This window comes from Acanthaster planci, linkage group LG07 (genome assembly GCF_054643075.1).
Source record: "Acanthaster planci isolate LZ-2023a linkage group LG07, COTS_SCS, whole genome shotgun sequence".
NCBI classification, from domain to species: Eukaryota; Metazoa; Echinodermata; class Asteroidea; order Valvatida; family Acanthasteridae; genus Acanthaster; species Acanthaster planci.
This window is the reverse complement of record NC_141783.1, coordinates 11,923,485-11,937,327: the sequence shown is the minus strand read 5'-3', so window position 1 is coordinate 11,937,327 and position 13,843 is coordinate 11,923,485. Positions and strand designations below refer to the sequence as shown.

At 41.7% G+C, this 13,843-nt stretch overlaps 2 protein-coding genes across 3 annotated transcripts; one reads left to right on the top strand and one right to left on the bottom strand.

The window, feature by feature from the left end:
- Nucleotides 1-31: 31 nt before the first annotated feature.
- On the bottom strand, nt 32-2,713 carry LOC110981778 (D(1) dopamine receptor-like). Its single transcript, XM_022239667.2, has one exon. It carries the CDS (start codon nt 2,559-2,561, stop codon nt 1,332-1,334), a length of 1,230 nt encoding a protein of 409 aa, XP_022095359.2. The 5' UTR covers nt 2,562-2,713; the 3' UTR covers nt 32-1,331.
- A 2,828-nt stretch (nt 2,714-5,541) lies between these two features.
- On the top strand, nt 5,542-11,826 carry LOC110981808 (mechanosensory protein 2-like). 2 transcript variants are annotated; one of them, XM_087138893.1, is made up of 6 exons: nt 5,542-5,852; nt 7,089-7,192; nt 8,486-8,641; nt 9,747-10,006; nt 10,620-10,698; nt 11,147-11,826. In XM_087138893.1, the coding sequence occupies exons 1-6, from the start codon at nt 5,768-5,770 to the stop codon at nt 11,330-11,332; spliced, it is 870 nt and encodes a 289-aa protein (XP_086995019.1). In that variant the 5' UTR covers nt 5,542-5,767; the 3' UTR covers nt 11,333-11,826. The 2 variants fall into 2 exon arrangements, with proteins under 2 accessions (XP_086995019.1, XP_022095436.1); XM_022239744.2 differs by having other exon boundaries at nt 5,545-5,852; nt 7,083-7,192.
- Nucleotides 11,827-13,843: the final 2,017 nt, after the last annotated feature.

Sequence of the window (13,843 nt, the reverse complement as noted above, 5' to 3'; positions counted from 1 at the left end):
CTTAATCACTAATGCGAACAAAATCGGCTGACCGTCCGTGCATGGTACGTAGGGGGACCCAACTGCGAGGGGCAGGTGAACTTCTGAACAAGCTGTTGGTTTACAACTTTGTGTGGTAGATTTTTCGTGAAGTCCTGCGGGATCCACATCTTTGAGATACCCGGATCGGGAGCAATTGTAGTGTTATCATTACACGCTTGAGACAGCTAGACTACACTTGGGCCAAAGAGAGTTATGCATTTGAACCATGCATACACTGTACTATGCATTGCTTTACATCATAACGCATTTTATCATCACTATATTTTCTGAAGTCTTGAAGCTGAACCTCAAGAAGTATAATATAGGCAGTTCTCGGGGGTTTCTGTTACTTTTGAGACTGGAACACGAATTCATTTCTGAGTGTTTGCTCTCAAAACACATTACCGATAGAATCTCGTATTCTGAACTCTTTATTTGGGTCGTGGCCTTGCCGATCCATCCAGCACATAGAGTCTAATCCGTAAAAACCTTCCTGCGGTTGGCGTCGTCGACGAGCTTGAACCTTGCCCGAAGTGTCTCTTCGACTCGACATGACGAGTTTTGATTTTCTTGTTCTGTTCCTGTGCCATTCCATCGCTAATTCGACTGTACAACTGTATTGACAGAAAAGGATATCTCAGCTCCCTGGAGTTTGTGCAGAACAATATTAAAATTGGAGGATTCAGAACTGTTTGGGCAAAGTGGTCTTTCGGGAAATGGGCCTAAGAGGTCTTTTCAGGTTATTGTCCACATCATGCCCCCAGAGAGTTTGTTTCTGTGCTTGCAATAAGGAGCTTTCTTGCCTAATCTTCAGACGCTGCATTGATGTCAGATGACATGATTTCACTCACGTAGGCAAATCGCTGTGGCTGTCTTAATGCAGTGAAATCTCCCCGGGGACGGTGTCATGGCCATCAGCGTGTTACCGCTTCAAAAGGACTTTTGTCAGTGAAGCTAAAGTTTCATTGTGGCATGTTTTCGTCGGAGACCTTGCACCATGGAATAAATGCACAAGAGTTGTAAGAAAGCAAGATTTTGAGAGTTTTTGTTATACTCTTTATCGTGCACTTCGAATTACTTTCGTTTCAATAACGTATATAAACTGACTAGTGTATCTTTACAGAGCATTGATTTGCGAATCTGTGAAACGGTCACTCATTAGTGTTAGCGAATTCTGTGGCAAGACGGTGATTGTTTTGTCCAATCTAAAATTTACATGTAAAACACAGCACATCGAATACGAGGGTTGTTCTCAACGTGCGCAAGATTCTGGGAAAAGTGTCCAGTCTTCGTTTAATCCAGCGTTTAAACTACATTGGCATAGTTCCTTCTTCTCTGGCAGTGAGCTGGCTTTGACCCGTCCCTTGGTTGTTGGGGCGTTCGGGAGGGGACGGAAAAATCCGTTCCCTTCTGCAGATCAAATTTCTAAAGGCTTGGCGGAAGTCGTGACGGAAGATTCCGTAGATGAAGGGGTTGGTACCGCTGGCCACGAACGCAAACCATGACGCAGTCAGGTTGAGATAGGGAGGCAGCGAGCTCGATCCGAGGCAAATTTTCAAGACTTTAGTAACGCAGAAAGGACTCATGCAGATGAAGTACACCACTACCACGACGGTCAGGCTGTGAATGACCCTAACATCCTGCCGCTGGCGGCGCCCCCCTCGAGGGATTTGGGGCCCTGAGCTGCTCCTCACAGCGCAGGCAATCTTCAGGTAACAGAAAACTATGACACCAGTCGGAATGAGGAAGCAGGTGATAAACGCCACGCTGACGTACGCAATCACCTCATCGTGGTGTTCGTTGTCCCAATCGATGGCACAAACCACTTCCCAATAATCGTAGACGACCCAGCGGTAGAGAGCAGGTATCAAGGCGAACACACACCCTTGGAACCACGCATAGCAGATGCCAAGTCTAGTCACTTTTGGCGTGATTATGTTCATATAATGCAACGGGTGTATAACAGCATAAAACCCATCAATGCTGATCATGGCAAGAGTTAACATGGACACAATGATGAACCAGTAATTGAGGGCGCATTGGGTGTAGCACCAATACATCCCCAAGAGCCACCTATCTGCAATCAGAGATACCAACGCACCGGGCATCACCAGTGTGGCATTCAGCAGATCTGTCATACTCAAGTTGATCAGAAGAATATTAGTCGTTTTCTCTCTCAAGTGAGGGGTCTTCAGCATCACAATAATCACGGCAGCATTGCCAAATACAGACAGTAGGAGGATAAGTACAAGCAAGGAAGCTGGCAGAGCAATCCCGGCTGCAGTTCTCAGTTCTTCTGTGTTGTTGGGCGCACTTGTAAGAGATTCCAGCCATGCTGAATCCATGATGCCTCCTATACTTGATCGAACCATCAGAATCCCACAAAGCTGGAGTTTCTTAATTAAGGCCTTGTTGTATTGTGATGAGCTGCAAAGAATGTATAGGTTTCCTGCAGTCCGGGGAGAAGTCACCGACAGCGTAATATCTGAGACGAATAGACGTGGAAACGTCACGAAAGATGACAAGGATGACGTGCGCATCGGTTGAGGCGGGGACTCTCATGTGGCGGACGTGCATTCTCCAGCGAGCGTCACGCCGAAACATGCTATCATTTGTTTGGAAGGTCGCGCTGTTGTCATGTATACCGCAAAACACAGCCCAGTCCCATTCCAAATGCTCTCAGGCAAACTAGACCGAAGCAGACGAGGTAAAAATCAAGAATCAACGCGTGACAATGGTAAAATTGGTGTAAAATAAGCGCGCACAGTATAACATCAGCGTAACAAATTAGGTTTGCAAGCCATGCAGAATAAATCAAAGCGAAGTAAAGGATCAAAGTATAGGCTTTCAGACAAACTATATGGACCAAAGCAACTTTAGACAAGAGGTGGAAAATCAAGAACCAATCAGCTCAAATGGCAGAAAGGGCAATAGACCTATTGGTTAAACATGGGTATACAAAAATTAAGCATGCACAACTCATAAATCGAGGTGTGCTACCGATGGAGAACGAATCAAAGTGAAGTAAACCATTTTAAAAAATCCAAAAACATTAACAAACGCCACCCCAAAAGAAAAACCTCCAGTTTCTGATTAACATGAAAACTGTAACATAATATTTTTGAAATACACGACACAGGCCTACGCGTACACCCTGTCCAAAATGACGTACAATTCCATTTTGTAAAAAGGTTTGAACTATGGATACAGGCTTGTAGAGTGTAATCTATCAAACGGCATTAGGGTAAATCGAATACGATGTATGTCACAGTGATTTTCGAGTGAGTGAGTACACGTGCGACAGAACAAATCAATTTCTTTTAACGCACCACCAGTCGAAGCGATTCCTTAACTAGGCCTACATGACAATAGAGCCTGAAAGTTGACCCCTGTTGGCGCGCTTCCGGAACCCTTGGATAGGTAAAATAAAGTGCAAAGATTTAAGAATTTGTAATATTTTTTTCGTTCAGTTTCTTCTTAAAAAAATCCAACTCGGAAAAGGGGCTTTGGAAAATATTTGCCAGTATATCAATTACTTCCGAAAATCTAAAATACACGAAGAACAGTGCAATGAGGTAGTCTCGTACGCAGATGAACATTTATGGTTTGAAATTTTATGGTACTCCGTCGGTAAAAGCCGAAATAAAAAACAGATCAAAATAAATATTTTACATAGTCTTATAATTTATAAGTAATAAACTGAAAGCAACATTCTCCTTCAATTACGAAAGATTCTAATCTGTTATCCAACCTTTGCTGACAACAACTGCGTGATGTCGATTCAACGGAATCTGGAACCCATCGACTGCACGTAAGTAATTAAATCTTTGCAACGTTGTACAATCTCGTTTTCACGTAAGCACAGGTAGTGAAAACAAATGCGCAACATGGAGACCTAGGTAAGATATCGCCGGAAGTGAAAGGTCGTTAAGAAAATTCGTTGTTTAACCTATCTCCACGTGACTTTTCCTATATATTACTTGAGGAAGACAAAGGTAAAATTCCGACATGAGTGTTTCATGGGGTGGTTTCAGTTAGGAATTATTCTTCCAAAAATTATCGAACGTGATAGGACGGCCCAACGTAAAATCCCCACGGGAGGACCTCGCGAGGGTTCCGGAAGCTCGCTACGTGACCTTTTACTTTCAGGCTCTATATTGGACGGGACTGGCTTTCATTAATGACTCACGTACGGCTCGGTCCATTACCACTGTCAAGTCTTAATTTGTCCAGTGTGAACGTACATGTACTTTAAAATAACCACATCTAATAATTACATCCCATTCATACGGAAGCGTATAAGGGCCACTTGCAAAAACAATTTTTCGAGATACTATCTCGCTGCGGCGACTTACCGTTCTCACCGCGGCGAGTTAGCTAAAACTAGTTCAACTCCCTACATATTAAGACTAAGTCTGGATACAAGTAAGTCGCCGCGGCGAGATAGTAAGTCGCCGCGACGAGATAGTATCTCGGAAAAAAATTCTGCCAGTGGCTCTTATACGCTTGCGTACTTTCACTTGTACACGTTCAAAAGTCGTGGGGTTGCACAATTAATAAATGAGTCGCAGAAACAAACTCTGACAGCAGCGATATTTGTCGACGGGGTTGGATTACTTAGGATTGTCAGTGAGAGGGTCACAAGCGCTTGAAAATTGTTGATTACATCATGCATCGTGCATTGGGCAACGCAAATTCAAAGGGAGAGTCCCAGATGTTTCGTTTATCTTTCTTCTGAAATATTTTTTAACTTGAAAGCAAAAATATGGCGGGCTGTGGAATGTCGTTCCCTCAACGTAAGGGACAGATCGGCCCATCTTTAATTCCGCATTGTTTGTCGGCATGATTTGTTTCTCTCATAGTTATTTACACTCAGATCTCATTCAACAGTTCAAACGAACGTGTAAACAATCTTGCAAATCCAATCAGATTCTACATGGTTTGCATGGGCCTCGTGGTATAGGGTAATGAAACTTTTAAAAATAACTATGATGTTCAAATCTGTGAGGTTCAGCCAACGGTTAAAACCATTTGGAAACTTTAATTGTTTTTCTCAGACAAGCGGGTGGTAACTACTAGACTTAAGATCATGACATATTTGCAACATTGCGACAAACTCACTAATTATGAAGACAGGCCTACTATCGACTGCAAATATAAGTCACGTAAACACGTTGATGGGAGAAACCCAAACGTGAATGCAGTAGCTTGCTTGTACATTGTACTCTTATGCACATGGCTTTCAAAGATCGTATTTATTTTAGGAGCAAAATAAAACCAAGTATGCTCTTTTTGAAATTTAGCAATAAAGTTAAGTATTGCATTCAGGCAGGTAGGCAACATGACTCCCCCCTCGAAGATAAATGTGCAGGTAGGCCTATAAATAAATTTAATAGACTGGTAGAAAGTCTATGTGTTGCTCCTCAGTCGCTGATTGCGCTTGTGTGCAGTGTGTCAGTGAAAATATTGTGCGCGATCTTTTGATTTGCGCGGTCGGTCGAGTGTTGCGCGATCGGTCGATCTAACTACAGTCACTTGGCCGCCGGTTATAGATTTCTACGCGCAGAGCGATCGGTTTAACGTGCTGATCGACTGATCGCGCCAAACAAATTAATTATGTTTGACACCAGTCCATGGACAGTGCGCGATTGCCGTTTTACTGGTTTCTCTTGGAATATGACAGCTATTATTATCCACTAGAATTTATTTCTAAAGTCAGTCATCAGCTGATCTTGGGGAGCGAAATATGGCTTCCACTTCTAGCAATGTTAAGCCCACGAAGCTCGAAGAACATGGGGACGACAGATTGTATGTTGCTCGGCAGGATGGAGGTAGGAAATCATGGTTTACGGTCCGGTTATGTACCATGTCTTACAAGGCCACACGTTACATGCCGCATGCATGCGATGAGTGACACGGTACACAGGTTTCATACATGTACGTGCAGGCCAACCTTGGCAAACTTCGATTTTGTGCGAATGGCTGCTCAAGATTTGTGAAATTATTCCTCTGTTTTTGTTTCGACTGCCAGCCATTTGCTTGCCCGTGGAAGTAGAACCCAGCCCTAGTCTAGTAGTTGGCTTTAGGGCCTAGTTATAATTGGCCTAGTATAGGGCTCATGACCTGATGAACATGATGCTATAAAGAGTATAATAAACATGATGTCATAAGTCTCCATTGGGCATGTTGGGAAGTTAAAAAAATGTTAATCTCCCATTCTAATGAGCATATGGGTTGGACGTACATGTACATGTACTGTGGGCATGGCCTACTGTACCATACTAGAAGTACATGTCCATGTAGGCTACTTCTAGCACTAGGAATAGGATAGATGCAAGCTGAAAACCTAGCCTGTTGCAGTACATGGTGTGAAAATTCCATTTTACACAAAAGTATCATGGAAAGAGATAACATCTATGGAAAATTTGCTTTGGTATAAACAAGTGTAATAAAACGAGTTAAGCTTCCTCAATTAAGAAGAAAAGATGACACACTTAATTGAATGGTTTGCCGTTTTTCTCGTTAACCCTCCCCCCTGAGCCTTAACAAAAATCTAATCTCTAATGAAAGGTACATAGAGTTTTATGTGAAAAAGTAAAGAAATAAAATAATTTTTTTAAAAAGAACTCCAATGTCTGAGGTTATAGAGAATTTGCCTGGACTGAGAAAAGTCTACCCCACTTTGGCTTAGTTTTTTTTGTTCCATTTTACATTGAAAAATGTAGAACTAACGTAGCTGTAAGGAGATGTCTGTCATACATTATGCATCATAACAGCAGTGCTGATTAATGTGATCATCATGATCACCATGATCATTTGGAATTTAATTGAGGAGCTGAAGCATTTTCGAACATCCCCAGTTTTTCCCTACAGTGGTATATTAGCCATCAGAAAACAATAACATGTCCCAAAGAGTCAATTTTAGCATTGAAGATATCAATGTATTTACTTAAAAAATTCTTCAGACCAGTCTCGTAGGGTTAGCGCACAGGGTGTCATGTGGTATGCATGTGCGGAACTCTTTCTAAGTTTTCCTTGTTGCATCTTGTCCATCACCTCAGATCCAGACTCTGATGAGTCCAGTCTCGGTTGCTGCATCTACATCCTCATGTTCTTCTCCATTATTCTCATCATCTGTACTTTGCCCATCTCAGTATGGATGATCTTTAAGGTGGGTTCAGAGGGCCAAACGTTTCATCAGTGTGCGGTCAAGGTGTCTTTCAGACATCTGATGGGTCAGTTTTGGACACCCAGATTTGTTGTGCAAATAATCATCCTGCATGTGAACAGCATAAAACTTCAAACTTTGGACATGTCGAAATAGTCCAATTCCTTTCTTACCAAATTCCATAACCAATTTCATGTAAGGATGTACGTAACCATAACCTGGAAAGATTTCACTTTAAGATCAAATATTCTGTCTGCAATTTTGAGCTGACGAGAGTGCAAAGGTAAAATTAATGATATACAGTGGAATGCCGCTATACTGAACACCACTGTACCCAACATTCGGCTGTACCGAACATCGTCCTTGGCTCCCAATATTTTGTGCACAAAACTTACCGAACACTATGCAGTTGCCGTTTGTTATTCGGGTTATTCCCGAACATCGACTTGATAAAACAGTGTTTTTTATGTTGGAGAGTGACGAGTGGCCCTTATTTCCCTATGCATTAGAAGGGAAAACCACTAGTTGTTGAAGAGTTAGTTGCAATTAACTAGCTGAGAAACTGGGTACATTAGTCCGCACTTGTTCAAAGTCGTCATCTAGTGATTGCCAGGGCACGCACAGTTAATCTGCCAACAGTATTGAATGGAGACTGGTTTTGTGACTCTGTATGATCGGGTGCGAAGGAAAACGGCACGCGCAACGTGGCATTGCACTAACATTAGTCTAAAGAGGGCTCCGCCAATACACAAGCTACAACTGTACCGAGATTCGCCACAGCATGCATCAAAGATCGATCCTGAGCGGTAGCTTCACAAATTTTAGGATAAACTTGAAATCAATTTTGTAACTTAAAATTTAATAAAAAACAAAAATAGTTAACAGACACATTTTTAGAAACCTTAAACGTGAATGCAACAGCAAAACATCATGAAAACAGTGAACCATGGTATCACAAGAGGGTGCACTTCAGTTAGACAAGAGAGGGCGCTATTCAACATGGCAATGAAACGTTCTGCAGTAAATTTCGCTATACAAAACGACCGCTGTACCGAACATTTAGCGTGGACCCCGGCGTGTTTGTTATAGCGATATTCTACTGTATATCAGCGCAATATAAAAAAGATGGCTGACATTATTAAGAAAAAAACCCACAGTTCTCTGTCTTCACTTAAATTGGTTTCGCAGATTTCATGCATCCCTGAATAAAATCAACAGCTTTGGGCTGTGTTATCCTGGCTGGCTAATTGTAAGCTTTTTGGGGGCTGATCTTTCCTGCTATCCCACCCTCATCAGACAGTTGCAGAGTACGAGCGAGCCATCATCTTCCGTGCTGGCCGCCTTCTGCCGGGCGGGCCCAAGGGGCCAGGCCTGTTTGTCATCATCCCCTGCATCGATGAGATCCGTGTGGTGGACCTCAGGACACTTTCCTTTGATGTTCCCCCTCAAGAGGTAGGCTTCATCACCTTTCCGCACCCTCTGTAGGTCATTAAACATATATTTTCCCCATTGATCTAATCATTAGAAAAATGTTGAGAGACTTTCTTTACATCTCTTTATACTCTTCATTAGTTTGGGCTTAATACTTAATTGACCCTTACTGCCCTAAATTTGTTAAAATCCATGTAGGTTGATAATTAATTACAGTACAGCCCAGACAATATATTTCGCTCCGCCTGAGTCGCGTTGTTATGTATAGAGTAATGTAATTTAAACCTAAAATTCATTTAATTTAAGCCTAAATTAATGCACTGATATATTAGTTACTTAGGTACATTTTTCTGTACAATTAATCAAATTAACTTCTTTGTGAAAATGAAAATTTCCCCTAAGAAAGCACAAGAGAATGGCCAAAGATCTTGTAAAACCAACAACCAGAAACACTCTCTAGAAAACAATTGGGATGAACAGTGAGAAAGGTTGTACACATGTAGTTCTGTACAAGTGGATCACGTGAATAAATAGAATGGAAATTTGATTCGAAGGAGAGTAGATTGCCTGAGTCTTCTCCATGGAATGGAAAAAAACATTAGATGCAGCACCAAATCAGTTATATTGAAAAAAAAAATCAAAATCATGGCTCCTTTTCAAACAAAAAGGGAATTAAAAAAAAATTCATTGAAAATTTATTGGACATTTTGCATATAGCTTTCTGCATATATTGCTGACTGGAAGCATGTTTTGTCATGGAGTGCAGTGGCCTTGTGGTTAAGAGCACTGAATTCGCAATCGGCGGGTAAAGCTGCATGTTGCGGGTTCAAATCCAGCCGGGGGTCATGGTGCGTGTGCCCTTGGGCAAGGCACTTTGTCACTCATTGCTTCTCCATGTAAGTGGGTACCTGTAAGGGCGGAGATGGTTTCTACGGTTGAATAGCTGTTTTGTGCCAAAATGGCAGCATCGAGCTGTGTGCTCCCTGGGGAGCTGAGATGGTATTTGGAAGGTTTCATGGGCCCAGTGAGCAGGGGTAATGATAATAGTGGAAAGCGCTTTGATCTTAGTTAAAAGAGCTATTTAAGAACCCCATTGTTATTATGAGACTGATTGGTTTCACTTCAGGTTCTCTCCAAGGACAGTGTGACTGTGACGGTGGATGCCGTGGTCTATTTTCGCGTCTCCAACCCCACCATGGCCATTCTGAACGTGGAGAACTACAAGCGGTCCACCGAGCTGCTGGCTGCCACCACCCTGCGTAACGTCCTGGGCACCAAGACCCTGGCTGAGGTGCTGAGCCATCGGGAGGAGATCAGCTCCACCCTGCAAGGGCTGCTGGATGAGGCCACCGATCCCTGGGGTGTCAAGGTGGAACGGGTGGAAATGTAAGGAGGAACCTTTCCTCCCTGGAAATAAGTCGAAAATGGAAAAAAATGAAAAAACGGGGAACAAAGTGAAAGAAATGAAACAACAGATGCCAGGAGATGAAACTTGCTAGTTTGCTTGTAAAAACCCTCAGTATTTTGCTTAGCTGATTTGTGCTTTACACCCCCCCCCCGGAAGCCCCCTCTGTGGTTTACTATTGTAGGTAGAATCTTATAATTTATTGAGTTGAAACTGAACAAGTTTGATTTTGCTATGGCCCTTCGGTTGTCTCTTGTATGCTATTGTTTCATTTTTTCTAGCTTCTTTAGTCCTTAATTAATAACCAGTTCCAATCATTATGCACACATCGTTACAGTGCGCAACAGGTTTGAGCTCAAACTTTGTACAAATAATTTATATTCCATTCACTCTGCATTGAGGTGGCTATCTGTATGGAGTGCCTTTGTTGACAACACGGCAAGAATGCCCTAAGGGGTCAGAAGAATAGCATGGACAGTGTAAATGGTGATAAGTGTGCACTTCCAAAAAGCTGGCTTGACATCTCTTGAATAATGCAGCCATCGTGCCAAACGTCATCATCTCTGTTCTTGTGTGTGCATTTCCTCTTGTCAGTAAGGATGTCCGTCTGCCAGTCCAGATGCAGCGCGCAATGGCAGCCGAGGCCGAGGCCTCTCGGGAAGCAAGGGCAAAGGTCAGTAGCATTTCCCAGAGCAGCTTCATGATTTGTTTTCAGGCACACAGCTTTTCCTCCATCCAGGTGGTTTACTTATTTTATTTTATTTTATTTTTTTTACTCAGTTTCTTCCAAATTGTGCCACTGAAATTTGGAAAACACACTTGAAAGTCTGAAAATGTTTGGTATAACATTTTGTTCGGTATAGCTGTATTCATTCCCCGCATATTGGATGGATCTATTACCAGTCTCGGTCTGCTCAAACATGTGGCAGCCTACATGTACCTCACAAATTTTTCTGCCAAGGATTTTGGGCCAACTCTTCCAACACACAAAAAAATGTGAAAAGTAGGTTCCCATTTCAGCATAACTTCAATGTATTAGTGTAAGACTGCCTTTATCGAGTTCCTTTAAATAGACGGTCACTTGACTTACAATGACATACTTTTTATTCCTGATCTTTCAGGTGATCGCTGCGGAGGGTGAGCAGAACGCATCCCGCGCCCTGAAGGAGGCGGCTGACATCATCGCCGAGTCGCCCAATGCCCTCCAGCTCCGCTACCTGCAGACGCTCAACGCCATCTCAGGCGAGAGGAACTCAACCATCATCTTCCCCTTGCCCATCGATCTCCTTTCCAGTATGATGAAATAGCCTGGTAGGCTCCATCATGCCCATAAGGGCACCCTTTTTATATTCAATGGTTCTCATTTCTGACCGACTCTATTTTGGGCTCCCGATCACGGGAAAAAAAAACTTTTTTTTTTCCTACCAACCCTGCTAAAAAGACCTAAATCCAAAAAACTGACGTGAAAAAAATTAGCCAGCATGACCTCTGAAAACAAAAGCCTTGAGGACTTTGCAAACAACCAACAGCGACGGTCGGTGTTCGCGTGAACGTTCGGTATACTGCACTTTTCCATTGCCCACTGAGGTTCGTGCATAGCACTTCACTAGCAACATGGAATTTTTTTGTAAAGGATTTTTTTTTCCGACCGACCGACCGACCTTATCTCAAGTGGTAAAAGAAATGAGAACCATAGAATTTAATAAGCGCGCCCTAATGCGACAGAAGTGTGCAAAATTACTAGAGTGTAAAGTCACTTTATTCAGTGCAATCCACTGGGTGCATCACACCAAAATGTGCTTACAAATGATGCATGTTCAACGGGGTTTGCCACTGACTTCCGCCTGTCACATCAGTTTTTCTGGGAGATGTTTTCTGATTGGCAGGTTAATTTCATTGGGCCCTGGTTTGTTGCCAAGAACTTTCACAGAACTTTCACTGATATTTACAAAGTCATTTGTACACTATCTGCGCATTCTATAGTAACCACATTTGGTTTTTAGAAACCACTTTACTGAGGGAAAGATTATCAAAGATATGTTACCAATATGTTAATTCGGTGACTTTAGTTTATTCTGTGAAATAGTTTGTTGATGAGAGCTAGAAAATCTGTTTTTGTCTACTGGGTGCTGTAAAAGAGGCAATATAGGGTTTGCTTGTGTCCTCAAATGTAAAGATTGTTTTATTTTTGCTATGTTCACATATGTAGGGCAAATGCTGACCGGCTTCAAATTCGTTCTACTTTAACTTTACGCTATTTTCCTTGAATTAAGCTTCCACATGCATTTTGTACTTTCTGTAAATTATAGTGACTTCTATATAGAACTCGAAAGACCTTCTTTTTCTGGCAGACTGACCTTGCCCCGACAGTGAGAAGACATTACTTAGTTGGTACCATACATGTTTCGCTTGTCCATGAATTGACCATCTGGGTACGTTTGTATTAAGACAAGTTGTCGCCAGCCTGTGATGCATGCAACTTTATTTTCCCACTGATCAGCAGGTTTCCTCTTTCTTTTTCTCCTGGCGAGTGCTGCACTGCTGTTCGCCAGGTGGACCACCCTGCATAGACCTTGCAGAGCTTAACACTTACTCCCTTTCTCTCTGATGTCCTCGTTGCGTGCCTGGCCATTGGTCAGTTGAGGGATTTTAGCGCATGTGTAAATCTGCCCGTGAGCATGACACCACTCAGATAATTTCTTTTTCTTTCGGATTGTGGCGCGTTGGATCATTGTGTAGGCTGTCACTTCTGAACTTTACAGGGCACTTTAACTTTTTTTCCTAAGGCCAATATTTTTGTATTGGGTTATGAACATAGCATGAAATCTTGCAAGGTCGGAAGAAGGAATAAATCAAAATCAAATTCCAATGTTCCAGTTTTTCCTGTATAATTTACATATCTAGGGTCAGAGGAGGGGAAAAATGAATTTTGTCCATTATTTAGTTTTTCAAAACACAAAGAAACACTGTCGTGAATCAAATGTTTATTTAAAAAAATTTTCTCTAAATTGTATTTGGAGTGCGGCAGATTCGTAATCCAATAATGTAAACAGAAGAAAGTTTTATTTTGTTACTTTTTGTGTATTTTGGTATGTATTACCCAGCTAAACCAAGAAGGCTCGTTTCTATTTTTTTTTATTTTGTGTTTGTAAAAGCAATTCAGTGTAGCAATCTGACATTCATGATTCTTTTTTTAATAAAGACAAATTTTTGGCCTTGTCTTGATACAGTTAGCATCAAGCAAAGAAACACCTGTTTGAGTTTTCTGTGCATGATGTACATGTACAGCTAAGCCAGTCAGGGTCTTTGTGTCAGCACGAACCAGTAGGGCTGTGCTGAGGATTTGCATTTTCAAATATTCCACAGATTACTGATGATTTGATTCATTTTTCTTTGTGTCCAAATATTCAGAAATGAAAAGCATATGTACATAAGGTTGCTGTGACAGAGAAATGAGCATTCCATTTTTGTTGCTGTAGTTGTTGAAAACTTTGCTAAATCATTACTTGCCAGTGTCGGTAGTTGTTATTAATAAACATACAATAATCTTTTGTGGTATGATACATTTCAATTGAATGGAAATTAAATTGAAATGTAAATTAATTTAAAGGCTGACTTGTGTCATTTTGGAGAGGAGGAAATATTAATGATGCCTTAGAACGTGGGCACATTTTGCCACAATTGATATATTTGGACAAAAAACAAGTTTCTGCATAATTGTGGACAAAAAAGCTTGAATAGAGTGGCCAAAACACCACTTTATTTTAATAAAATAACCCTGCCTGTATGTGAAAGGTATAAAACTTAAAAATAAATGT